General features: G+C 41.9%; 1 protein-coding gene across 1 annotated transcript in view; it reads left to right on the forward strand.

The window, feature by feature from the left end:
* The first annotated feature begins 2,039 nt into the window (after positions 1-2,039).
* Positions 2,040-26,901, forward strand: part of LOC106929110 (neurexin-2-beta-like) — an 80,444-nt gene continuing 55,582 nt past the window's right edge. Inside the window, exons 1-3 of the mRNA XM_088015979.1 lie at positions 2,040-2,242; positions 19,206-19,293; positions 20,976-21,147. Of these exons, the coding sequence (XP_087872105.1) occupies positions 2,040-2,242; positions 19,206-19,293; positions 20,976-21,147 (463 nt within the window). The remainder of the gene's footprint in view (positions 2,243-19,205; positions 19,294-20,975; positions 21,148-26,901) is intronic.

The raw sequence follows: 26,901 nt of genomic DNA on the forward strand, positions 1-26,901 counted from the left end.
TGAAATGATAACAGCGCCAATTTTTTTGTCTGTACTACACAAACCAGCACAAGTGTAGCTCAGTTCATTTAAACTGTATTTTGTTCCATTTGGCAAATGAGGACTGCCTGGTTGACCTTCAGTGACGCCTGGATACATTTGTCAGTGTCTTTGCGATGACTGCGGCACAAACAAAAATTTGTGCTGCACAAACATGTGATAACCATTTTGTTGAATTTGAAGAAAGAGGGGAGGAGCAGCTTCACCCAGGTTGTCGATGTTCCTTTTTGAGAACTGCATCTCCATATGTTTGCCTTCATTCATCCACATTACGTATGTGCAGCCGCTCCCAGCTGTTAGCGGACGGATCCAAGCTCCGTCCAACCTTCACACTCCCACTCGTAGGGCGTCACAGGTCAGGACGGGTGTGTGTGCGTGTGTGCGTGCGTGTGTGTACGTGTGTGTGTGTGTGTGTGTGTGAACACAGTTAACACTGGCGTCCTTCCCAGTGACCCGATCAAGGTGGGCTTTCCCACCAATGCGGAAATATGAAGCTGGACCCGAGCCGGGAGGCGGGAGGATTTTGTGTTTCACGTGTTTAGAGCTGCACAGGATAAAATAAAATAAAAATAAAAATAAAGAAAAACCTTTACAAGGTCACAAAAGGATGAAGCAACTGAAGGCAGGAAGGAAAAGAAATCAATCCAAACATAATTTGCTGCGTTGAGGCCAAATGAGATATTTATTGATGGGAGTGAACATTATTTCTGTTTTTGTTCTTTACTTTCGCAGGTTGTGTTCTGAGGACATTTGCAAAGTGCAGATGATTTTTTTTGTCAGAATGAAAAATTGATATCTATCCCCAGCTCAGCCTGTCAGAGGGAAAACGTCTAACTGTAACAGTAAATGTCAGGAGATCAGGCTGTGTACAGTGTAGATGTCTGATGCTTTTTCATTTAGTCAGTAGGATGACACTGAGCTTTACATAGTTTAACAGTATTTTTTTTTAGCATCTGTGTTCATAAAATAATGACATTTTGGACTCTGAAATTCGGGGTTTTGCGCATTTGAGGTAAAAACTGTTTAAATATCCAAATTCAAGTCATTACAATGTATAATATATCATATGATGTGATATGATATGATACTGTGACCCTTTGTTCTTTTGCATCAGAGTAGTATTGTTTACAGACAAATATTAATCAGAAAGCGGTTATAATACGACATGGTCGGTGATGTTTGCTTAGGTTCAGAACCGACTGAGTCACTAAAGCTCTGTTACAGCTTCATGAAGCGGTGGAGCCGTGTATCTTTCACCTGACACTAGCAGTTTGTTTTCGTGTTTCAGATGTTATTAGCCAATCTCACCATATTATCGCGGTAGGGTGATTCATAAAGTTTTTCAATTAGGATTCCTAAAATCTTATAGCCAATTTTCTGTAGCTCAGTATATCAAAGCTCTGAGCAGCTTTGATATACTGGACAGAAGCTCAAACATCAGGCAGTTAAGATTTCAACTATTCACAGTGTGTTCTCTTAGCGCTGCCTATTTAAAGCTAGTGCTAAACACGGCTAATATCTTCTTCCACTCCTGTCTTCTACTTGTAATAATTAGAAATTTTATCATGGCACATTTCTGTTTATGCATTCATACCCACACGCACACACACACACACGCACACACACACGCGTCTCCCCCTATAGCATCTCTCCTAGTCAGAGGGTTTGTTGATTGTGTTGTCAGGAAGCAGCAAAGTGATGTTTGCACCAACTTATTCCTCTCTGTCACTTTTGAGTGTGACCATTAATTCCTCTGCGGATGATGTGTGTGTGTGTGTGCATGTGTGCATGCGTGCGTGCGTGCGTGCGTGCGTGCGTGAGCGTGTCTGCATCTGCGTGTGTGTGCTTGTGCTATGACATACGGTATATATGTGCAGTGGGTGTGTTGAAGAGGGAAAGAAAAAGAACAAATTGAAGGCCAGGCTATAAGTGTTCGCTATCACTGTCCTATCATTTTCTTGGCATATGATTCATCATGGCTGATGGCCACTGAACCGGCAATGGCGGGGGTTGCTATGGCGACGCAGCTAAGGAGGACAGAGCACCTGTGGCTGGAGAGACGGTGGTGTTTATCACCTGCTGGGGATGCGGGGTCGCACCTCTGCAAGAGCAGCCGCAGAAAACTGTGTTCACTTCGCAGCGACACGTCGCAGAAAGTACGCGAGAGTTGGTGTAAGGAGAAGCGCATCTGGTACTCTTTAAGGTGACATTTTCCCAGAGTAATGATGATAATAGAACACCTTTCTCTGGTCCTTCTTGAGCTTCGCTGTCAATGAGATTTTACACCTTCCTGTTGCTTGATTGAGCAAAGACACGTCATTTAACAAAAAAAGAAAAAAAGCAAAGTTTGATCCGACAACGAAATTCACAGAGAGTTGCAAGACTGTGAATAAAGCAGAATAAAAATTCTACGTGCAAATGAAAAGCCTGGTATAAATTGTGTGTTTTAATTCAATGCCTCATTTATTTTGATACCTCTAAGTACAATGCGATTGATTTCAGAGGACAACATTAGCAGTAAAGTGCGCTCCTAGATGAAGCGGTCACAATAAGGGCACAGTCCACACATTGTTGTTCGGCTCCTTGTTATTAGCAATAAAAGCCAACGGCAACATGTTCCTCTTTGTTCTAAGACTTCAAACAATAAAGTAACGTGTTCGCAAATATAGATTGCACCGTTCTATACGTGTGCTCCTGGTTTAATGAGACACAAACCGTCACAGGAGCAAAAACAGAAACTTTATAGCTGCAAGTTCCAGTGGATTTTATATGCGCCATATTACCCATGGTGAATAATGAACTGTGTTCAAAGTTTATGGTGGAATTCTTGTCTTATTTCACACTGGAAACAATTGCTTGCTTGAGAGGGCAATTCCAGTTACAGCAGGGATAAAATGTGGCCGGAGAAGCATACTGCAGAAATTAGCATTAAATTTTCCATTAGTTCATTGTTTTATTCCCGTTTGTCCATGCATATGGTTCAATCAATCAATCAATCAATCAATCAATCAATCAGTCAGTCAATCAATTTTGTGTATTAAGCACCCTTCATACTAAAAGCAGCTCAAAGTGCTGAGGGGAAAAAGACCATTCATAGATTTAAAGATCAATCCTGAGCCGAATTGGAAGAGTGGAAGCACCGGCGTGATGTTCTCTTACTGTCTGGTACCATTTAAAGATTACACCGCTACACGTTGCGGCAGTTGTAGACGCTGTAGAGAGCGCTGGCCGACCTCGAATAACATCGAATCGTGGTAATTCAGGCGCGAGGTTATGAAGGCATGCCTGTTTCCAAGGGACACCTGGAGAGAAAAGACTTTATCTTTGATTGAGAAAGATTCAACCATGCTGAATACCAAAGATGGAGTTTCAGAAAGGAGCTTCTTAAAGAGACAGACACACAATTTCAAGGCTGTAAATTAGGACATCAACTTTCATTTAATTTGCATTTGATGTATGTTGCATTTTATAACTGAAGTTACCTGATTGTGCTATAAAATGACACTATGTGCCTGGAAAACACATAATGCCCCTCTAACAGGTCTTATCAGTATGCTTACTTGTCTGGATCATGCGATTCAAATTTTCTAAGAAGTTTAACTTTGGGTTTCCACTAAAGTAATGTCATTGTTCCCTCCATTTTACAATTCTGCCCTCTTTTGTTGTAAACGACAGATTCTGGATGACTTTGTGTTCATATTAGCATCTTGTTAGCACGAGGTGAATTAGTAATGGGTTGTAGGTGTTGACATGTCTGCAGTGGATTCTGGTCCTACTTTCTTACACTCTGACTCAGGGGGGACATAAATTCAGGGACTAAACATTCAACACCATATCATTCGCCTCGCTTCTCAGAAAAGACGTAAAGCAAGAGAGGCTTTTGTTTTTCGTCTCTTCCGTTGACTTCAAGCTGACATCTTTGAAGATTTATGCCTGCCATGTAAACAAAACTTTCACACAGCCCCATACTGTCGGCGACAGCCTCTGTTGCTCTACGAGCCGCTTTGTAGGCGCCGCAACAGTCTCTCCTTCAGAGCGCTCTGGAACAGCTACGCCTGATTGTGCTTAGCGGTGCCTTTTAAAAACAGTTCAGACTTTTAAACACTTGGGTGATTAACCCGTCGTCGCATCGGGGTGCCGCTTTCACTCACCGCCCAGGCGGCGCGAGTTTCAGGGCTGCGACACAATCCCTTTCTCACCGGCTGATTCCATCAGCGTTCTTTAAACATTTCATCCACATTATGCATGACTGTCACAGCAGTCGCCCAGGTGTTACATGGGCCAAAGGTTAAAAGAAAGCAATTTATACATTTAATTATTCATTATCGGTTGCTGGCTGCTGCATGATAATGTGACATTAACTTCCCTATCCTTTGTACTTTAAAAAAAATTTTTTAGTTTGTTTTATTTAGTATAAAACTCTGTTTATCTGCAGCAAACATTCATTTACCCATTAATGTTTTCTCCTCACTTATCTGTGGAATTTATTGGGCTTTTACTGGAACATTTAAAGAGCGCTAATGGATAAGTGTGCATGGTCAGTTAACTTTGCTCATGTCTTGCACAACCCAAAATCTCATTGAAGCTGTAATTGCGGCACCGGGATCAGAGAAGTAAACCGGGGAACAACAGTAATTTGTGCTTTTTGTTGTGGCCCAGGTGGATAATGAAGTGTAGCGTACGGGCTTTGTCGTTCCCCTAATGGCTCGTTTCATTTATCATACGCCTTTGTAGATTCGAACAAGCAATTCATTCTGACCTAGAAGCTAGAAAATTTAAACGGTGTCATTATCGTCTATGGCGGTGATTAATAATCACCACTTTAGTTTGCATAAAACATCGTCGGACGGCACGCCGTCTCTATCATGTCAGCTGCAAAATTAACTTCTCCCTCCGAGCAACATTCTTTGACTTTTTTTTTTTTTTTCGTTTTTGAAGGATATCTTCTCCTTAAACCAACTACACCAGATCAGACAGACCGTATTAAATCAAATTCAGATTTTTTCCTAGGATAAACCACTTTGTTGGATCCTAATGGAGCCCACTGGGTTTAAATCCATGCACTAACCAAAAATGACAAGATGTTGATTCTGCAATTGTGGTTGGAGCAAAGACAATTTTGCCTATTTTAAGCTCAACAGTATTACAACTAGAATGAAAACTATGGGGAAACCTAAAGGTTTGGTGCTTTTCTTGGATTGTCTGTTCTTTAGGAATTCACCAGACAGGTGATCAGTTGAGTCTGGTCTTAGTTTGCAGAAAAGCTAAATATTTGATATTCTGATTTTAACCATGAAACTTCTTATGTTTGAATCATGCGGAGTAGTTGCTGAAAGTGTCCCACTGAGGGTATCTGAGGAAAAGTGGTGGATTGACTAAAGACAAGTCAATGTGACCAAACACTCTGCATACAGAGCTCTGTAGAGGCATTCCTCCTGTTAAAATTTTGCGTACCAAATGACCTCCTGTATTTAATTTAATCCCAATATTAATCCATATGTTCTGTGGCGACTTTAGAGTTTTGTTTATGGTCAAACAATCCTTTGTTCCTGGTGATCAAGGAGCAAAAAGTTGAGCAGTTTGCTGCAGGATAGGGTTATGAAAACGTCTGATTTTGAAGACATCGATAAATAAATCTCTGACATGTTCTTTCTGTCATTATTGTGGCTTCCAGAAAATAGAAATAATTTGGTAATTCCAACTGACCTAATACGAGAGAGGTTTGGTCTGATGTGTCTTCAGACACTGATTTAACAACAAAATGGTGTATGTAAACTTCTGGTTTTGACTGCTCTGAAACAAACAGTATAAAGAAAAAAGAGGCGATTTAAAAGTTTTACAGTGGAGGGAGTTTGAACTCTCTTGAAATTGAATTTGCTGTATTGTTGTTGCTGTCCACTTTATCGACAGACCTCTGTCACCATTCATTGCATTCAACTCTGACCAGGGAGGGGGAAAAATAGTACCAGACAAAAACTCTCCACCAGAAAAAGAGAAGACAAAGATTCCTCCTGTGAACAACAGCAGCAGAAATGTGAAAGTTTCTGGAAGCCGTCCTTGCAGCACCGCTGGCTTGGAAGCCGTCGGATTACGCAGGTGTGGAGCTAATAATCCTCACACCCCGATTTCCAAAGACACGCCGCCGAAACAGATTAGGCTATCAGATTTACCGCTCATCCGGCGCTTTGCTTAAAAACATCATGCGCGTGGCGCGCATGCCTTGATTAGCCAGCGGTGAGCTGCACGGCAGGCGGTGGCAGGAAGGCAGGGTGGGAATGAGAGGACAACAAGGCAGCCAGCCAGGGACAGAGCTGTTTGCTTTATCCCTGTTTGCTCAGTTTAGCGCAGGGTAAATATTAGCCTGAGCGCTCAGGAGCCCGTTCTTCTCTGGCAGCTTCAACATCCAACTCTGCCTGCAGAGACCAAAAAATGAAAAAAAATATATATATATATGCTGCTGGGGAGAGCTGGGTAGTTGGGGAAAAGGTAGTTGGAAGAAAATGAAAATAGCTTAAATGATGGAAAACAACATGAAGGAAATAGGAAGAGGCGGTTTGTGCTGTTGATCAATCGGCAGTCCAAGTTAAACTTTAAGAGTGGGTTTGGGTAGAGACTGTTTATTGAGAACGTATCTGGTAAATCTGTGTCTACTGGCACCTTTTCCCCTCTTGGTGTCTGAGAGCTTCTGTTTACTGACAAGTTCACCTTAAACACCACAGAAACCACTGGAAGTTTGGAGGCTTTTCTTCCACTTTGATAAAAGTGGCAGGAAAAGAGATGAAAAGCATTGGGGTGGGGATTTTGGGGGGAGAAAAACAACATATTGATGTAAAATTTATTTCATTTTTTTGTTTGTTTTCTCAGTTTTACCCCACATGAAAACAGAGCCTGGCTGAAATATTCATGTGTTTTTCCACGTCTGGTCATGATGCGGCCGCAAGGTTGACCTTATGTACCAGGCCGTAGCACTTCAAATGAAACACCATTTTCAACAATTCTTGCATTTATAAATCTGAAAGGTGTGGTGTGTTTCTGTTTTTTCTAACATTAGTAGATATATTTTCACCTTTTACTCCAGCTACAGCTGCCTGTTCTTCTTAGTTAAAAAGCTCCAGTTCAGTCATATTAGGTGGTGAGTTTCTGTAACCATCAGCTTTCGAGTCCTGCCACAGATTCTCAATTGGATTTAGGCCTGAACTTTGACTAGGTGTGTAAAAAATTTATTTCCAAGCACTGTTAGATGAAACCACTCAATCAGATTTATTTGTATACTGTGCACAAAACAGAGAGATTGTCAATAATGAAGCTCCAAATGAAAACCCCCAACAGGCAGAGTCAACATATGAGTTTTATACTAAGGATAAGGATCCAAAACATATCAGAGACAGTCTGGTTTTCATAAACGTTTCTTCACACAAGATCCACAAACTTCTACATCTTGAAAAACCCTTGTAAGAGCAACAATCAAAAAGACGTTGGGAGTGTTAGATGATTATTAATCTGTCTAGGAGATTTTTATATATGCGATTTTTGTACAGGAATTTCACAAAATGCAAAACAGAAAAATGTTTTATATTACATAATTTTCATAATACGAAAAAAAAATCAACAAAAAAATCTGAAAACATCATATTTTCATCTCCAAAGTGCCGCAACAAAACCGTCCACAAGGTGGAACTTTTTGTTTTTCATGTTTTTCTGCGGTCGGGTCCTCCAGGGTTACACACAGTGGGGGTCCCTACTGTAAAGCACATCATTTGACATGTATTTAATTAGAAGGGAGGTCGGTCACCTGCGCCCGTGTGAAGAAACTTGTCACCTTGGCAACTATGAAAGAAAAGCTTGTGTCGCTTCCGGAGATGTGATTCCAACACATTAAATGCCTGCATTGTGCTACCAGCTGGAAGAGACTGTGGCCACTGTTTCTGAGAAGGCAGAGGAGATGACAGGAAGGCTAGACGAGCGAAAACAAGCGCGACACAAAACATCTTCCTTTGATTCTGTCTGAAGGTCACAGTGTTTCCTTTGAATTCCAGCCAGCTGCCTGCCTCGCTGCCCCTCAGCTCAGGGAGACGGGCCCCTCCACAACAAGCACAAACACTCATATCAAAACAACATTTCACATGTCTCACACGTAGCTTCACACACAGTCAGGCAGCCAAAATAAAGAAGAAGGAAGTTGGCAGTGTGTAGCAGTGTCTGCAAACTTCCCTGACTGAACCGACACCAGATAATATTCTACGTAATAGCACTGTGATGATAACCTGTCGGGATTACAAAATCTGCTGGACGATCAATCGTCCCAGAAGTTATTGCGATAAATGATAATGTTGTTTTGAAACCATTTTCATGTAGTTTAATGTTAATGGTGTACACATTCTCAAGGATTAATTAACTTTAAATTCTAATGAAAAACCAAAACATTTTAAATATGCAAAATAAGTAAAACAGCAGAATCAACAAGTAAAATGAATTAGGAAGTCTGAAAACAAAATTGACATTAAAAAATGAGCTAGTTGAGACCAAAGAATCAGACTTAAAAATGTTGTCATCTAGTTTTTGATAGAAAGAGAGAAGAGAGAAAAACAACAAATCACAAAAATGGACATTATTGAGCTTTTTAATTTATCATGCCATTAATTGATGGCATGATAAATTAAATCGATGTATTGACGGGCCTTGCCACAATTCTTATTAGTGAATCCATATAATCACTCCACCTTCGAAAAAGAACTGTTCAGATGGATCATGATTCCCACTGTGGCTAAATGTAGTTCAGTATCTCTGACTCCCAAATTAGTTCAGTGATTTGCTCACACCTTTTTTTCTTTTTTTTTTTTTTTAATTTGTTGGCCTTGTTGCAACATCAAGTAAGACAGAAGCGACCATGGCACAGAATTAACCCGTACAATGTCACAAAGGATTATTATTGCACAAAGCCTCTAAACAAAACACAGCTTATGCACAATATTCAAGGACTCTGATATCTCATTTCACAGTTTGCTGACTAGATTTACGCTGCCAGGCAGGAATAATCTACAATCCTATTTTGCTTTGACTTGATGCGTCCCTCCCCACCTGCCACGCTGCTCTCTGGGAGTCGCTTCCTTCTCCCAGATCATTCACACAAGCTCCTGGATCAATCGGACTTTTCCGACACCATGTTCGTGACTCGGGTCAACACTGTGACGAGCCTTGGAGGGAGCTATCTAGCTGAGGTCGAAGGCTCACGGATTAGGAAATTCAAAGTACGTCTCAAGGTTTGTTGACGAAGAGATAGAGAACAGACTCACTGTCGAGCTCAACTCACCGAACCGCCATTTTGAGCAAGAGTTTGGGGTTAGTTTAATTCTTTTGTAAAGCAGATAAAATGTCACGTCACCTGCCGGTCCTCGCTTTGTTTCTGTTCTCACAATGACGCGCGGCGTAATGAGGCTTTGAGGCGGATATGGGGATTATTACCATATCTGGGGAGTCTGGTGAAGGATTAACAGGAGCCAATAAATCCAAACGACTGAAAGGGAAAAGAGAGACAGGAGGAGAAAACCAAAGTGGACAAGAAACTTTACAGGCATTATACGACTTTTTTTTTTTTTTTTTTTTGTCCTGTAATTAGTCAGCCAAATTGGCAAACATCTCCAGATGTCTGGAGCTGTCGTTGGTAAAGAGGTGAACTGTGGGAGGATCGACATTGATTTCCACTGCCACAGCAACATAGATCCTCTCCTAACTTTTCCTGAAGGAATAAACGCCCACGTTGGTTCGGTGCTGTGGCTTCCAACCGTGGTCTGGCTTTCTTTTCTTCTTTTTCTTTCACAATTTCTGCTTCTCAGAGACATTTTCCTGTATCACCACCTCGACATGCCCTCTGCCTCATACATTCATAACCCTCTCTTTCTGCCTTCATTCTCTCTCCAGTCCTCCATCCATCTTTGAAGACCTGAAGATGCACCGAAATAGACACTTTGCCCTATGAAATGTTCGGGTTTCCCTCACACATCTTGATAAATTTAAACTGCCATCGCACACCTCTTGACAGCAATACCGGGGTGTAAATCACAACCCTGTGTTAGCACTAAAATACATATTCTTTTCATATCACAGCTCAGTTTTAGTCGTCTTTCATGTGATAAAGCAGTGAAAGGTAGACCTGCCATGCTTGATGCATGTTTGAAGTTTAAGACTTTGCTTGAGGTTGAGGAACTGCAAAGATCTGAAGAAAGAGATCAGATTAGACATTGGAATGAAAATGTTTATGTGATCGCTATGTCTTCGTGCGATAGCCCCTTATGCATCACGTTTCCATGGCATTGCGTAAGCAAATTATTTGAACTGAGTGGCAGAAAAATCTCTTTAGGCCTTTATCTCAACATCAGTGAGCGCTTACAAAATCCAGAAGGAATAGTCCTGTTTCAGCGGACAGCGCTACATGAGAAACCAAAAAAAAAGAAAAAAAAGAGGCAAATGTAATGACAGTATTACCAGCACTTAGCAGGTTTTGGACTGTAATTTGGGTTTGCCTGAAGCTGAGCCTTTATATTATGTTGTTAAACAGCATATGGGGTGTTCAGATGTAAGTGACCAGATGTTGGAACAAATGGATGTGGGAGATGCCAAGGGGTGGATGACATATTTTGTCACACCACTAGGTCGTAATGGCAGTTTTTCTTTTCAAATTACAGGCCCTCTCAGTATATTACCGTGTTGGCTTTCCTCTGTGATAAAATGGGGATTTTGTTTAAACACGACAGCTGATAAAAACATCACTGTAATTTAAAGATGTGTGTGTCATTATTGTGGATGTGTGATGGTCGGAGAGAAGAGTTAGAAGTGCTTATCATTGATCTAACTAATGATAGGACTCAGACCCTGCCTCCAGCAGGGTCACTCACAATAACAACAGACCCAGGGTGAACTAACAACTCAGTTTTTATAGTTAAAACATGAGTCTTAGGTTTAAAGGGAAAGAATAGGGTTACTGATAACAGTAAATGTAAAGCGCTCCAGCTGAGCTTAGAGTATATATATTTTAGTTTTAGATGATTATTGTCACTAGTGGCCTTTTTTCGTGACTTTGATGAAAGTTGTCAAAAGAAGAGAAAGACAAATGTGGCAGGAGGCCAGAGACCTGGAACTGGACCTAGGGCGACTTAAAGCAAAAACGTATGGCCTTTGCACACAGTGCGCCTGCTCCACCACCTGAGCCACCCAGCACCCTTAGCGCCCATTTCTAAGCCAGACACTTATGTTGAAAGTGCAAGTTAAAAAATGCACGGTGTGAATATCCGAATATGTCAAAGCCACAGGGTTAAGAATGCCGAATATAGAAAGTGAGTGCATGTAGAAAAAGCTGCATTTAAAGTCAGAGCTATGTGTTGGGTAATGTCAAATGCTATCAGCCGATTTTGGTTGCTACAAACTAAGGCTTTGTTTCAAGTTGAGTCTGAAACTCTCTGCAAAAGATCATTTCATACCAGAGCACAGATCCATAATATGTTTAGATGGACCCGGTTGAAATACTGCAGGAACGGCCATGTCAACACTTTTTCTGAAGTAATTTCACATCAGCGGTTGAAAGGTGATCAGTGTTAGTTGCATATCCGTGTGTCATAACCTACACCACGTTTACACATATAGAGGTTACAAGGCTGTTGCGTTAAAGTTTAATATCTCAATTCATTTCAACATTTACTAGCAGGCATTCGTCCTCAAAGTCTCTCGGCTGACAATCATGTTCATTTGTAGAAGGAAAGGCAATTAATGATACCAAAGAGCTCTGCTCTCACATCAAAGAAGCCTCATCATTGACTTCAAAGTTCTCCAAAACGCAATTAGCGCCACTCACCAATGGTCTCATTTGATTGAGTTCTGTAGAACACAGGATAAACAAACTGGACTTTGTGTCTTACGGAGTTGGCCACAGATATCGGGCGATTCCACCGTGACAAACCGATTTCATGCAAACCCAAAAAACAACCCCAATCAAACTCTTTCAAGTGCCGGTAACGCTGTCTAATGCATTTACAAAAGCTTTTCTCTCTCTCCTGACCTCCATTTATTGTTTTAATTGACTGTTGAATGCTCTGGCAACTGCCTGATAACAGTGTTATTGCGTTCATGATGCCTCCAATTATGCTGTCTGATGCCGTTTTAGACATGCCGGCTCCTTCAAATCGAATCATTCACATCCCCATCAGTGGTCTGGACGACAACCATCCCAACTTGGTGCTGAGCTTGGTGCTCTACTGTTTTTATTAGCTCGTTTGTGTCAAAGAAGAGTCACTACACTCAAGATGGAGCAGAGGTTTGTTTCACTTAACAGCATCTTGATGGTTCACACTGTCATTTGGATCACAGAAGTTTTGAAAGTCACTGTTTGCTCTTGCGGTTTGGTGTGAAACAGGCCTCGGCGTAACCTCACACCAGTACGTTGACGTCTTGGCGTATAAGCGTGTGAATCAGCGCTGTGGCAGAAGGCAAACCTACAGAATGTCAAACTCTGTCGATACTCCCAGGATGGAATCACCCCAGGATGAGTTGTTTTCTGTCAAATCAGACATTGGAACCTGACAAAGAGCTCCTAATCAGGCTTATAGACGACGATGTTTCGGCTGATTTGTGAGTCTCGCTTCCTTTCTTTAGCCGAGACGTTGCCTCTCTCCGCAGTAGCAGGGCTCGCCGCCAGCGCGTGTGTACTCCAGGACAAATAGGCAAGCCCAGCATGAGTCACACTCTGATGGGAGATTCAGATTCAGACACACACACACACACATGCACACAGCACATTAGTCTAAGCCATTGATTTTTCAATGAGATCTGATTCGCCATTAGAGCGGCCAGTCTTCATTGTCAGGGTGAGAAAGAACAGATGACCACCATCGCTGAAAAGATAGGAGGAGTTAGGGAGAAGAAAAGGAGGAGTGGGGAGATAAAGTGCTATTAAGACGGAGAGATGTGTGCGTGTGTATGTGTGTGTCGGGTGTTCGCTCAAGGTGACTGCCGGAGATCACGGCAAACACATACAAATGAGCTGGCCGAGCAGCAACGGAGAAAAGATGTGCGGTGAGTGACGCCGTCCATGTCCGCTCTGATAGGTGACAATTTCAGTTTCCCCCGCTCTCCTCGGCCACAGCCGCTACGCCATCTGTAGCGCCACTTCAGGTGACTGATGAGAGACATGAATTGGGCGATCTAGCTAACCGCCGCCCGACTCCAGAACCCCCGCTCTGTGTCTGCCACAACCTAACACTCCAAAGACGTCCTGTGAACACAAAGTGGGTGATTTCGCCAGCGAGAAGTCTGCAAGTTATGCAACCACTTCTGTATTTTTTCCCCCTCCCTCTGTACTTATGTAACGCTGCAGTTTCTGAGTGGAAGATTCACCCCGCTGTACTGTTCTCCATGTAGCAGATGCCACAGCCGATCTCCACTCGCAGGCATTAGGCGTGCATTTTGACAGGCTGATTACCCATTCAGAGGCAGAATTACCCTCAAAGGGGAGATGCAGAGATATCTTCTGATAGTCTATCAGGCTCAGTAGCAGGCGCCTGTGGGACAACTTCAAAATAAGCCTCCAAATATTCATCCCTAACTGCAAATTAAACATGTATTTGAACATTAAGCAAATTAGAAAGCGCCACTTCTGCCGTGTACGAAATATTGAGTTGCTGTAACAACACAGAGAACCGTCGGACATGTGCGTGCGCATCCGTATGAGAAGTGATTGCTTTTTTTTGGTTAAGATGTGTTTATCAGGTGCGTCTCCCGCTCACTTTGCCCCACCGGCTGATTCATAAGCTCATAAATTATTGCAGGGAGGCATACTTACACTGGCACGTCAAGTTAGGCTCAAGCAGATCCGGGCTGTGATAGATCATTATTGGGGGAAATGGGGAAAGAAGCTGACGAATAGTTTGCATTTTCCACCACCCTGGGGGACTATTAATATGAAGTCTGTCAGAGCGAATTATCGACATCAGCAAATTCCTGAACTGGTCAAGCCGCTTTTTCTTCATTTTTTCTTTTTTTTTTTTTTTTGTGTAGTTTTTCGAGACACGTTGACTTAGCAGAAACGCTAAATCCCGATGTTTTCTCGTTCTACCTTGCTTGTTTACCCCCTTAGTTCATTAGATTGGGAGGTGTGTGTTGGTGATGAACCTTTAGGATTTGCTAGAGACGAAGCGTCGTCTAATTGAGCTGTCGGTTGAAGAAAACAAAGAAGGGAAAGCTTCAAAACCGCCTTCACGGAGTCTCTTTTTCTATTTCCCCATTCTTAATTGACTAACTGTGTGTGTGCCGAGGAGAAACAAAGAAATCTTGAAGCGTTCAAAAGGAGCTTTGATCTCAAAGCACCTTAAGGCCCCAGAAGACCATCAAGGTTTCCTCTGTCCTTGTATCGCACTGTCTCTGTCTGCTCCTCCTCCTCCCTCTGCACTTTCCCTTTTCTGTTCGCAATGATCAGCCAGAGCGCTCTGAGGTTTGCCAGATAACCCTGATGCACACACACTTGCGCACGCACACATACCGACGCACGCCCACTGCAGCCTCTGCCTCATTCTCATTCCCCTCTCGATGGCTGCGTTTACCTCGACGCACTCTCGCTTGCTGCAAGGTCATGTTGAAATATTTCAGACGGAAACGCTCTCCGTGTGCCGGTGCTGCTCTCCTCTCTGCCGTGGATTTCCAGAGCTGATTTAGTTTGTCTTTGAGGGGGAAAAAATATCAAAACGAGGGGTAAATCTGATGGGAGGCCAGCAGGAACTGTGGATTCTGCTCTGAAAATTAAGAAGATTCGACTCAATCAATCAATCAAAGACTTTTTGCGACATAACACTTTCAAGAAATGTGTGTAAAGAGTGTTCATGCTACAGTTTGACAGACCTGTCAAACACAAATTAGTACATATTTCTGACATGGGAGAAATTAATGAAGTCTTTTGGGACACCAGTCCACCAGCTTTACTCATGTAGGGACTGACATTTTTGCTTATTCTTATTGAAAAATAGATAAGATAGAAAGTGTCTGTTTACATTGGTTTTCAAGTCTTATCTGAAATTGGATTTAAGACATTGATTAGGTCTTTATAACACGTCATCAACCTTTATTTAATCAGATAAAAAAAAAACTCCTTGAGATTAGGAATCTCTTTTGCCTGGCAAGTATCAGCAGCACAGTTACAAGTAGTCACTTACAGATAGACACACTTTCACTCAACAACAATATCATCGTAAAAACATAAATATATGGTGGAACATGAATATGCTTTGATTTAAACCAGGGGTTCCCAAACATTTCCGTGCCCTGGCCTCCCAAACGGCATACAAACAATTCTACAAAATATTTTACGAAACATCAACTTTTAAATGAATTTTCTCACTTTTTTCTCAATATTCAATAGTTACTATATTCATAGCTTAAGTCCTGCCTCATACCTTTTGATTTTAGCTATGCTAGCTTGAGGAGCAAAGCCTCTTGATAACTAGCAGCCGATCAGAAAGACGAGCATGCCAAATGACATTTCAGTCAATTACTTTAACTTATATTTTATAAAGATTAAAAACCATATTAGATTTTGTCATTTAAATATTTGATTAAGATCTTTAATTGATAAATGTGTTAAGTTTAAAAAAAAAAATTCTTATCTTCACTCAGGTTTTCTGAGGTCCCGTATCGCCCCCCGGTGGTCCCAGCCTGAAAAACACTGATCTAAACCATTCCTTTGTAGCTCTAAACATTTAGCATTGTTTGGCTTTGTAGCTTGGTTTGATACTCTTAAACTTTTGAGGCCTTCACAGAACAGCTGGATTTGAACTGAAAATGAATCACACACAGTCAGACTCCATCAAGTGATTACAGCGGCAATCTGGTACCACAACTGCTGGTTTAGAGCTGAAATTTGCAAATACCTGACACCCTTCTAGTAACGCTTGTAATTTCCTACTATACCAGTCCAAACACCAAATATACCTGTAAATGGATTAGTACCATCTTGGTGCTATCACAGAATCAAACATCCACAGTTTTACTTATTTCCGGTCTTGCTGAGTACAGCCAATCGGTATCAAGAAAAATGAGCACCGCTTCTGGATTGGCTGCTTTATAAATACTAGCCAACAGCATGTCAAGTAGCATATCGCCATGGCGTTTAAGCTTCTTTTGAATAATTTAGATGTGCTTCACAAAATTAATCAGCAACTAGGCAGATTTTCTGTGGATAATAAGTTACGTTCCATGGAAAAATCTGTGAACAGGTGAATCTGAGAATACAGAACAACAAATATGCAGGGGTCCACTGTCAATGACTTCAGAGGAAACTTTGCTGCACAGCAATTTTATTTGCACTGCATGCCTGACTTTTTAGAAAAATAGCATCATGCATCATTATCCCATGCTATTTTTGTGTTGTTCTGTCGCATAAAAATCTCAATAAAACATGCTACAGTTATGTTTTCTTACAAAGTGTGAAAAATCCAGATTGAAGAGATGTGAATACTTTGGAAAGTACTGTAAATTTGATATTTCCTGTTTTTACTCTCAAGTTTAAAAAAACAAAATCCCTTCCTCTCTGCGGCTGTAACAGCTAGAACGTTTTTGGCTGAAGCTGAATCTCCTTCCAATCTACAGACTTCTTTTCTCTATTTCTCCCCGCGTCTCCTTGCCTCTGTAGACGTTTGAATGTTTCAACAAAGCTCGGCATCTCAAAGAGAGACGGCGTCTTCCTTGAGATTTAAATTGGACGTAATTGAAAGTGGATCGGTCTGCGGCGAAAAGCCCCCACCTCCGCCTCCGACTGACCTGCAGGAAGAGCCGCTGGGTGAGCTGGCCTCCAGATGAAAGCGGAGGCATGCGAGAGCCGGGCTCCTGACGACGGCTGACAGCCGCAGCAGATTAAGGGCTGCTAAGCGGCAGCCGAGAAGTGGTGGTGTTGAGCCGGGGCCTTACTTTAGGTTCCCCCCGCTCTCCTTTCATTTTCACAGTTGCAGGCTTGACTGCACCCAGTCATTCAAACAGTGTTTCTCTTCCCCTCCTCCTCCTGTGTCTAGAGATATGTTCGCTTAAGGGAAATGGCCATTAAAATGTCATTACTGCATCACAGAAATCTGTTTTTTTTTGTTTTGTTTTGTTTTTTGTTTTTTTCTTTTTGGTTCCCTGAGGCTTTCTGTTGTAATGGGCTCGATACATTCCTTCTGCACGGAGAAGAACCCTAATGTTGCGGAACGCAAATGCTAATCTCTGTGTAAATATCACAAAAAATTCAACCGTCCTATCTGCTTTCCAGTCTTAACAGTGCAGGTTCTTTCTGCTCTGCTCTTGTGAAATCGAATTAATTCTCCGAGCAAAAGCAAAAAAGGTGTTGTGATTACGGTCCCCCCGTGTGTGGGACCTGACGGAGACGATCGTTTTCCTCCTGGTGACGCAGCGTCTGAACCGACTGCCTTGATCTTAGCGATGATTGAGTTGCTATTCTTTTTGTCTTTTTTTTTTCTTTTAAATTGCTCAGTGATAGTTTGGAAGTGCACAATAATAGTGAGCAGAGAGCCTGGGAGGGCTACTACATAACATGAATCAATTCATTAGGCACCTAAGAAGGTGGAAGCACTTTGCCATTTGAGCCTCTTTGCAGGGTGAGATCATCTGAGTGGAAGTCCATCAAGTGCCGCCGAGGGAAGCTTGTCTAAATCTGGTGTTGGCGTCCGGAGCCGGGGTCGCTTCCTGTTCCGCTCTAACGTCCACTCCCACTATCAACCACGAGTCCTGCTTTCTGAGCACGCTCAGTCCGTATAATCAGCACCGCCGAGTTGCAAATTTAGCTGATTTTTGCTGTTAGCTGATTTCAGTCGTGATAAATTTTGTCAGACGATGAAGTAAAACGATAATATTGTTGTTTTGAGAACATTCTGAAGTAATACAATGGTAATGGCATAATAACACAAGAACACATACTCAAAGATAAATAAATAAACGTCTAATACACTTATAAGACCAACAGAAACAAACAAAACAACAGAAACAACAAAACGAATCATAAAGTCTATGTGAACACAAAGGCCAGATGAGACCAAATGAACCAGACTGAAAACTTTTAACATCCAGTTTTTGGTAGAAAGAGAAAAAAACACAAAAAAACTGTGCAAATGGAAATTGAGCTTGTTTTAACTTATCATGCAATTAATGGATTTGTAGCCTATTGTGATAGGCATATTTAATATTCGTTTCCAACGGCACATCACATAACATGCCAGAGTTTGACATAAAGGCTAGTTTTCATCATGTAGTTTCTTAAAGTAAAATCAGCATAAATACAATATATTTACAGGAAAATTAACAAGCTTCTCCCAAAAGGAGAGAATAATAATAATAAATAAAAAGCATTTTTAATGTAAAACATATGTAGTTACAAATTTAAAAACATTAGAAGCCATGTAGCAGTTCACCACAATACAATACAGTCAGTTCATTTAAAAACATAAAATCATTAATGACTATGTTAATCATTAACATACCGTGCAACCTCTGCACTTATTTACTTAATGAACTCGCTCTTTCTGGCGCTTTATTGTCTTTTTTAAAGCTCTTAATCAGCCATGAATAATACAACATGGCTGCAAGCAAAAGTCGCGCGTTCACCTCTGAAACACTCGACATATGGGAAACGGCACAAATAAAATGCACATAGCTAATGAGATAATGGGATCAATGAAGTTGTCGCTGCAGAGTGCCACCCGGCTCCGTTCTGCGGTTCCCCTCTGCGTTTTCTTTTTTGTGTTTTTTTTTTTTTTTTTTTTTTCGGGCAGGGAGTTTTGTGAGTTTGAAACTGCGGCGGAGGAATCTCTGGCAGACAGACGGTGTGTCTGCTTGCCGTGTTTGTCTCCGGTGTGCTCCGCTTCCCCTCCCGCGCTGCTTGTTCCGTGGCTTTCTGGCAGCCTGTAAATGACTTTGACCTTTCCTGGGACTGAGGACAGGAACCATGGAGGCAGAGGAGAGAGATGGCGGGAGGAAAGAGTAGAGTAGGCGGTTGACTGTAATAAACTCGAAGCAGTGGGCGGCTGTCAACACTAATAAATGGGAAAGGGGTGGTGGGGGTATTGAGGTGAGGGGGTGGTTTGGCCGGAAGATGAATACTAAAGGTGCCTGAGTCCTCGGTAAGTACTGTCTCTTTTTTCCAGGCTGATGTGTGTGAGATCTGATGCTCACAGAGACGTTGGTCTGCTGGACATGAGGGCACTCTGCCTCGCTGCAGGAACCTACTGGATGGTACCTTTTGAGTTTCGGCCCTGGACAACAAAAAAGCACATCTATCTTGTGTGTAAATAAGTTGTCCAGCTACAACGAATAACTTAAATGCAGTCTTTTGTCAACGCCTGGCAGCTGCTGTCAGTTATCCATCCATATTTTAAATCCACTTCTATCTGCCAATGAGTTTTACTTACCAACATGTTTTTTTATCTTCTAAAACCCTGTTATCCAGTGAATGTTAAAGAAATGATCATTTAGGAGGGAGATTTGTTTGGGTGTTGATTGCTAAAATATGGCACATGTAAGTGGTGTGAGCTGTTTTTCAATTTGAGTCTTTTTGTTTTCCAGTATCACAGGAGTTCCTCAGATCTGCTTGTTTGGCCCTGCTCATTGCTATTTATATAAATATCCTTTGTGAAAATTTCTCCTGAATTTTGCTTTTAAGCAGAAGTTACTACTAAGTTTTATTTTTTTAATTTTGCATGTGAACTAAAATCCATGTTAAATGCAAAAAGATCAACCTACTGATCACAAATGGTGAACTGTTGGCGTCTGAACTCGGTTCAGTCTTGATTTGTCACCCAAAGATTTGATTCTTGCAAACCTTGTCGTTTTTTGATTTGTTCATGAATGTCGTAGTCTGACAAGTTTGAAAACCACCTGCTGCTGTTCTTTGTGTTTCATGGTTGACTGTGAAATGCCTGTACATGTCTATTCTCTACAGGCTGCTGCTAAATGAACATTCTTGTATTTCTGCACACGCTGAATGGTTGTTTTTTTGGGGTTTTTTTTTTACAAAACAAATTCTGCTTTCTCTGTTAATTTCTATCCATGTGTTTGTGTCAACACAGCAAAGAGAATTCTCCGACTCATCTGATAACTGTCCTTGCAAACCATCTAGAAGCTAACAATATTTTTTTTCTCAACAAAAGAAAATGCCTTATTGTTGTGGTTAAAACCAGAACACAGGTTGTAACTGTTGTCAGGAAAACCTTAATGGGCGAGTAAAAAAAATAACATAAATAAATCGTGATATCCTAAAAGTCATCCATTCATCCATTGGCTAATAAAAGTACATTTTCAATCAATATTGAAGGCAACAAGTCCAAGAGAGTGAGACATTGCTTTCCTTAGTAAGGGATGTATTGTCTGCTCTCTGAGTTGTGGCTCTGCCTCTGGACCTCTTCTCAGTGGGAGATCCTATAGCAAGGGTCTCCAACTCTTACAGGTTTTAGATGCATCCCTGCTCCTACCCAGCTCATTAGCCTGATTGCATCCTGAAGAGGTAATTCAACCAATTAATTCAGGTGGGTTGCAGTGGGGATCTAAAACCTAAAGAACAGTAGATCCGTAGGACCAGGTTTGGAGACCCCAGTGCTATGGTAACATGTACGCCCAATAAGAGGTCCGAACAACTTGACCTGACTCGTTGAGTGGCATAGCAACGGTTCATGATCTGGATCTCAGTCATTTGCTTTAGTGTGTAGACCTGGAAATGTTTTCAGTTTCACTCTAAGCTTGACAGCTGAAGATGTTCATACAACAAGAGATGAGCTGGGGGCCTTGTGTCGCATTGCCTGAGCCACAGTCACCCAATAGGAAGGAGGGGGACCTATGTTTAGGACTAATCAACCGAGAGCAAAATTCCGATTTGTCTTGAGCGTCTTCTAACAAAAGTTGTCTTTGCTCTCCGTTTGTAGGAACGGGGAAAGGTCGGCGTGATCTTCAACGTGGGAACAGACGACATCACCATCGAGGAGAGCGCGGTGATGGTGAGCGACGGCAAATACCATGTGGTGCGATTCACACGCAGTGGCGGCAACGCCACGCTGCAGGTGGACAACCAGCCTGTCATTGAACGTTTCCCCTCAGGTAGGCCCCGGACCCCCGCTCTGGGGTTAACGTAAGCTAGAACATCAGGGTAATGAACTTTGCTGATAAATTTGGAAGAACACATTGGAGAGAGAAAGTAGCTATTACCTCCTCTACCTTGTTTTATTCAAAGGTAGTTTTGAATTGGCTTTATTTTATTTAAAATTTTGGTTGTTTTTTCCTTTTTATTTGTGACCCTTAGAGAACGCCTGTTTTATTCAAACAGATTAAGTTAAGTTCTGGTCCAAAAGGCAGGAAGAACCAAACAGCCTTCCTGAGGCAAGTAATCTTCCATCTAACAGCATCAGCTCTGTGCAGTTAGTCTACCATTGTAGCCGCTGGCACTGTGGAGCCAGGACTTGAATGGAGGTCAGCTGAATGCTAATATCCCAGGCAGTGAAGCCAAAAAAAAAAAAAAAAAAAAATTGAAGGAAGAGAAACTTTTCATCCCGTGAAAGTATGAGGTGACGTTTCCAAATCCTGCTTTGGCTTCTGTGTATAGAGAAGCTCAACGTTATTCCAACATATGACATTTAAATGAGACCAAACACCCTGTGAGTCACTGCTGGCAGTGTGCTAATTCCCCCACCAGTCGTTAAAGCATAATCACGCTTTTCTATTTCTGCCTGAATTTCCAGCCTATTTCTGGTGATTCAGAAGCTCAGAGTGAATTTCTCTCTCCAACGTGCGTCTCCCTCCCTCCTGCTGTACGTGGTTGTTCAAAGGAAAGCGCCTCTTATTTCTGTTCCCAACATGAGTTTTGCATATGGGTAAACACCGGGGGTAAGCCGGACTCTCAGCCTGCATTAATGATGATGTTGAAACTAAGCAACCTGAATACGAAATGAGGATCCCACCTCCCTTCCTCCTGTCCCAGCCCCCGTCAATATCACCTTTCATCTCCATTATCTAAAAGTGCTTCCCTTGTAACGGCATTGTTCGAACACACGGGGAGAGGGGCTGCTAATGCGGCCGTGATATTTCCTCTTGTTGACATGAGGTACGGAACGAAGACTGTGACATTCGTTGCCACAGCAGTGATCCCGTATTGGGTGGAGGGGGGCACAGAAAGGGGGGCTCAGTTTTGGCATTGAGAGAAGCGCGTTCTGTCGCTCATCCATCAGCACAGTGAGGCCAGGCTGAGGGGCATGCATCACAGCCAGAGGAGGAAGCGCCTTGTGACAGTTCACTCTTTTCACTTGTTATTATGATGGAAATGCAGCCCTTTTCACCGCCGAGCGCGCTCCAAAGATAGCACTCTGCCGCTTATAGGAGAACAGCAGAGCAGCCTGTTAACACCGACAACTTCCATGTCATCATCCGGATCGAGGTTTTGTTTCATCAAGAAACATGAATGCACAGAACATAATGTATTCTTTTTCTTCTTTTCTTTTTTTTTTACCCCCCATTCCTTCCGCCCTCCACACTACCACCACCGCTGCCGCATTGTTGTTGTTGTCCTCATCAAACGCTTCTTTCCTTTTCCTACCGCTGATCAACATGCGACGGCTGTTGTTTTGTTTTTGTTTGTTAGTTTATCTGATGAGTTCTGGGTTCGCCCTCCTGGTGGGGGTTTGGAGCTTAAATGAAGTTTGAGAAGGTTATGAGGATGGCAAGAGGAAAACGGATGAGCTCGGATTCATCTACATTAGCCAGATTCGCTCAAACCATTTTTTAAAATTTTTTTATTTTGGGTGGAGACTTCAATCTAAAAGACTCCTGGTTTTCACTTTCTGGCTCAGTGGCATCCTGGTAAAAGCAGATTAGTTACACTTTAAGGGAGCAATGCTTAGAGGAGGCTGGGGTGTAAAAAAAAACAGCAACAACAAACAAACAAAGAAGAAAAATGTGTGCAAAAGAGAGGAGGGATGATGAATGGAGGGGTGGAGGTGGAAACTTTGACAAATGAGGTGCACAAAAAAGGGTATGATGAGAAATCCAGCGAACAGGGCAAATATAACACCTACTGTTTGGGCAGAAGAGGAAGAGATTTTAACAAATCTCAATTTGGGGGTTTATTCAGTGGTAGGCACCGCCCTAACCCTAAAGCATTAACCATAAACGTTCGTTCTGCTAACATTAAAGTGCTACACCAACATGGTCACAGAAGCTAGTGCTAAAGCGCTAGCTTCAAGTTAAATTATATCTGCCCTTGAAATACTGCCACACTCGAGCACTGACTTAATTTGATGTTATAATTTACATGTTCCTTAATGCTCTGTTCATATCTAGTTTTCTACTATCTTCTGTCTTCCTATGCGAGAAAAGGGCTAGCATGAGGAGAGGAAAAGGAACAGCTGCGTAAACAGTCTTCACCCACTTCAAAATAAGGTCATAAATATAAATGTGTGGCTACTTGAAGAATTTTAAAGAGTCAATAACCAAATCTTCAACCAGGATGTCAAATTTTATTCAGCTGAAAGTTTAAAAAACAGCTAAGTAAATTAGCGCTTTCAAAATTATTCAGGAGAATTGGTTTAGGGGAAGAAGAGTGCGCTAAATGTTTTCAAAGTTGGCAAAAGCGCTAAATGTAAAATTAGTTCCACTGTAGGTGCCTTAGCCGATTAGCGGACGTGAACGTAACCACTGGGTTTTTGCAATTAGGTTCAACTAATCCATAATATTCTGAGTTGTTTCTAATGCAAAAAAACAGAAAAGTCAATTTGTTCTTACAATCTTAAAGGTTTCGTGAACCTCAACCTCAAATAAGAACAGAATCCTCCATGTTAAGCTTCTGCTTTGTCTTTTCAGAACAAAATCGCCAAATCACACGGATTCCAACACAGCAAATGAGCATGACATGCATCAGTTTCATAGTAAGAAGAAAGTTGCAAAACAGTGCCACATTTTTTAAATGATCGGTGGTTCTGTGATTTGTTCAAAGATCAACTTAGAGGATTAAGCATGTAGCACGTGGGTTCCAAAACAGCCTTCTACACTATATTTAAGTTTGTTTGCCTTCAGTGTTGCCCATTTGGCGTAACCCTGACAGTCACTTCCTGTGTAGGGAAGTGTCCTGAGCGTGACCAACCACAACTCAAAAAAGCAACACAGAATAAAATGAAAATGTACCAAACTTTTTCTTCTAAATTCAAGCAATATGTGTAAATCAATCATAATGACGTCAGAGGAGCCACGGTGAGACACCACATCACACAAACTCTGACAATTTACCTTCTTTCATTAGCGTTGACTTCTCACTTTGTAAAGTCAATGCAACCCTTTCAGATTCCTGCTTCAGTTTTTCAAAAGCGAAAGCTTTATCTAATTCAGCTCGCCCTCGCAGACGTTCCAATGCCAGAACCTTCTCCTACAGCCTTCACTACCTTAACATCTCTTTTTGCTGTTCGTAGTTCAAAGACACATCAAAGAGTGAGCACCGAGTTACCGAATCCTCAGGCAAATTAGAGGATGACACCTTCGGCAATGTCAAAACTCCCATTTCAATAAGCTTCTCTCTTAAGATTACCCCAACATTTTCCTTCTAACCGTTTGTCTGCAACACACTTTTCTTAGAGCTCAGCAGTCTTTACCAGTCATGGCTAAGAAGTAGGTGGTGCAAAACTGTTTAGGTCGAGGGGGAAAAATGATTGCAGTTGCATTGATGCCAGCCTTATTTAGCCTGTTTTAATAAAACTAGTTCGTTTGCCTAGGAAGTCCGGTTCATCTTTGGGGAGGTGTGAATGCACAATCGAACTCTGATGTGGAGCAAGAAAATGAACTCTGGTCCCCTTTAAAACTTAGGTTTCGGTTCGGTTGCAGTGAACTCTGGCGTGCTTCAAAAGCAAAATGGATGGAAAGCTCTCCAAAAGCAGGAAGTGGACTATCATGTCGTTTCCTTCAGTGGTTCTTAGCGCAGCGCCACCACGGGTGAGGGAGAGAACCGGTTCTTCAAACGGTTTGGTTCATTTGACACACCAGCTGAAAATGTAACATGTCACAATTTTGGTCTCCAACCGACCCAGTTTACCGGACTATTGGGTGTGAAAACACCCTAAAATGCAGACTGTGACTAATGGCACCAAACAAAACATTTAAACTGAGCATCACCTCTGAATACCTACTAAAATCTCCATTCTAGTCTTCAGAGATCAGTGACGCAACCTGTGGTGTGGCAAAATGACCAGCAACTGGCAACCCTACCCAAGACTTCTGCTCTAGTCATGTAACCTCACACTCCTGTCTGAGATACACTGAAACCCACAAGGGGACCGGCCTAATTGATCAATAAACTTATTTGCACTATTCAGAAAATAGTCAACGCTCTTGGCTTTTAGTTCTTTGACACTCTTAGGGGAAATTAGGTACAAAGTAAACAAATTACCAGAGAATAAAATGAAAGGAAATGAAACGCAAAGAGTAGAAAATACAAGCATCCTTACTGACCTAACAACGATATTTTTCCTCCACTTGACATCAGTATTGCTTAGCCCACAGTTTAATACTTTAACAAAGTACTACACAAGCATCACTACTTGATCAAATATACATTCATCCTTCTGTTTCATACTGTTTAGCTGAAGAGTAACATATAGTAATAACTTCATAGCTTTATTTTCTTTATAAAACAAAAAGAACTAAGAAGGAAGGAGGGGAGTAACTCCCAGGATGTGACTCTTAGGGTTTTATGTGGAGACCCTGGCCAGTTGCCTCTCGTTTCATCAACGCCAATTGAAAAACTGTGAAATATGCTAGGTTCCATTTGTAGTCAGAACTCGTAAATTCAGACCTACGAGTTGGAAAAATCAACTGGAAGGCTGGCCAGCTGCAGTATACTCACTGGCTGAGTACCCAAAGCTCAGTGATTTTATGGTTTTAAAACCAACTGTTACCCACTAGCCCTAAGAGAAGTCTTTTTTTAGCTGGCAACACAAAAAGGACCTAGAAAGAACCACTTCCTTTCTTACTTCTAAGTAAAAGTCTCAAACATTCATATCCGAGACTCTTGACAAAGGCTTAGACTTAACAAAACAAATCACACATTGGTGACAACTGGGTAGAGTTAAGACAGGGTTGACTTAAATGCCATTGTTGCATCTTGTGCCTCGAGATCTTGCTAACCCCCTGTAACGACGGGTTGTATTTTGTAAACACTTTTGCGACGTGAAAATAAATTCGTACAATCCAGATTGTAATTCTCTAAATGAGAAAAACAATACTCAATACCCACAGGCTGGGTCAGTTTTGTTTTCTGCATGCAGTGTTACTAGAATGCTGTGCCCGTTTCAGTAGAACCCGATTTAAGAGGTTGTCGTGAAAGGTGTCTTCAACCAGGAGTTCAGTTTTGGCATAGCAGGTTCCAAATTTGTCTAATCCCTTAAAAAACAAGGACATGCAGCTTTCTGTTTAATCTCCTTCCCTGGAGGGGTTGTCATGGCCTGCATCAGGCAGTCTCATTGGGATACCATGTCATTGTAAGGCCTGCCACAATGTTTTGCACGTTCAGAAAGTTACATGAGCATATTTTTTTTGTCTCAGCTTGAGCAGAATAAATGGTCCCATAGGGCAAGCAGAGGACGAGGCTTGCCTACTTAAAAGAAACGAGACAAAAGAAGACAGTGGTACGTTATCATTTTCATACACACACTTATGCTAATAGACGGCCTCGCTCCCTAACGTTTGTCGGATCCGGGGCCGGTTGTGTAGTTTTCCTCAAAAGGCTCCCTCTGAGGTCTGCATTCGTAACCGGATAATGTGGAGAGACAAGATGTTGACAGCAATCACAGCCGTCATGGGTCAGGAGCATTCCATGGC

This window comes from Poecilia mexicana, unplaced genomic scaffold, assembly GCF_051168715.1.
Source record: "Poecilia mexicana isolate PSO_F unplaced genomic scaffold, ASM5116871v1 scaffold_18, whole genome shotgun sequence".
In the NCBI taxonomy this organism is placed as follows: domain Eukaryota; kingdom Metazoa; phylum Chordata; class Actinopteri; order Cyprinodontiformes; family Poeciliidae; genus Poecilia; species Poecilia mexicana.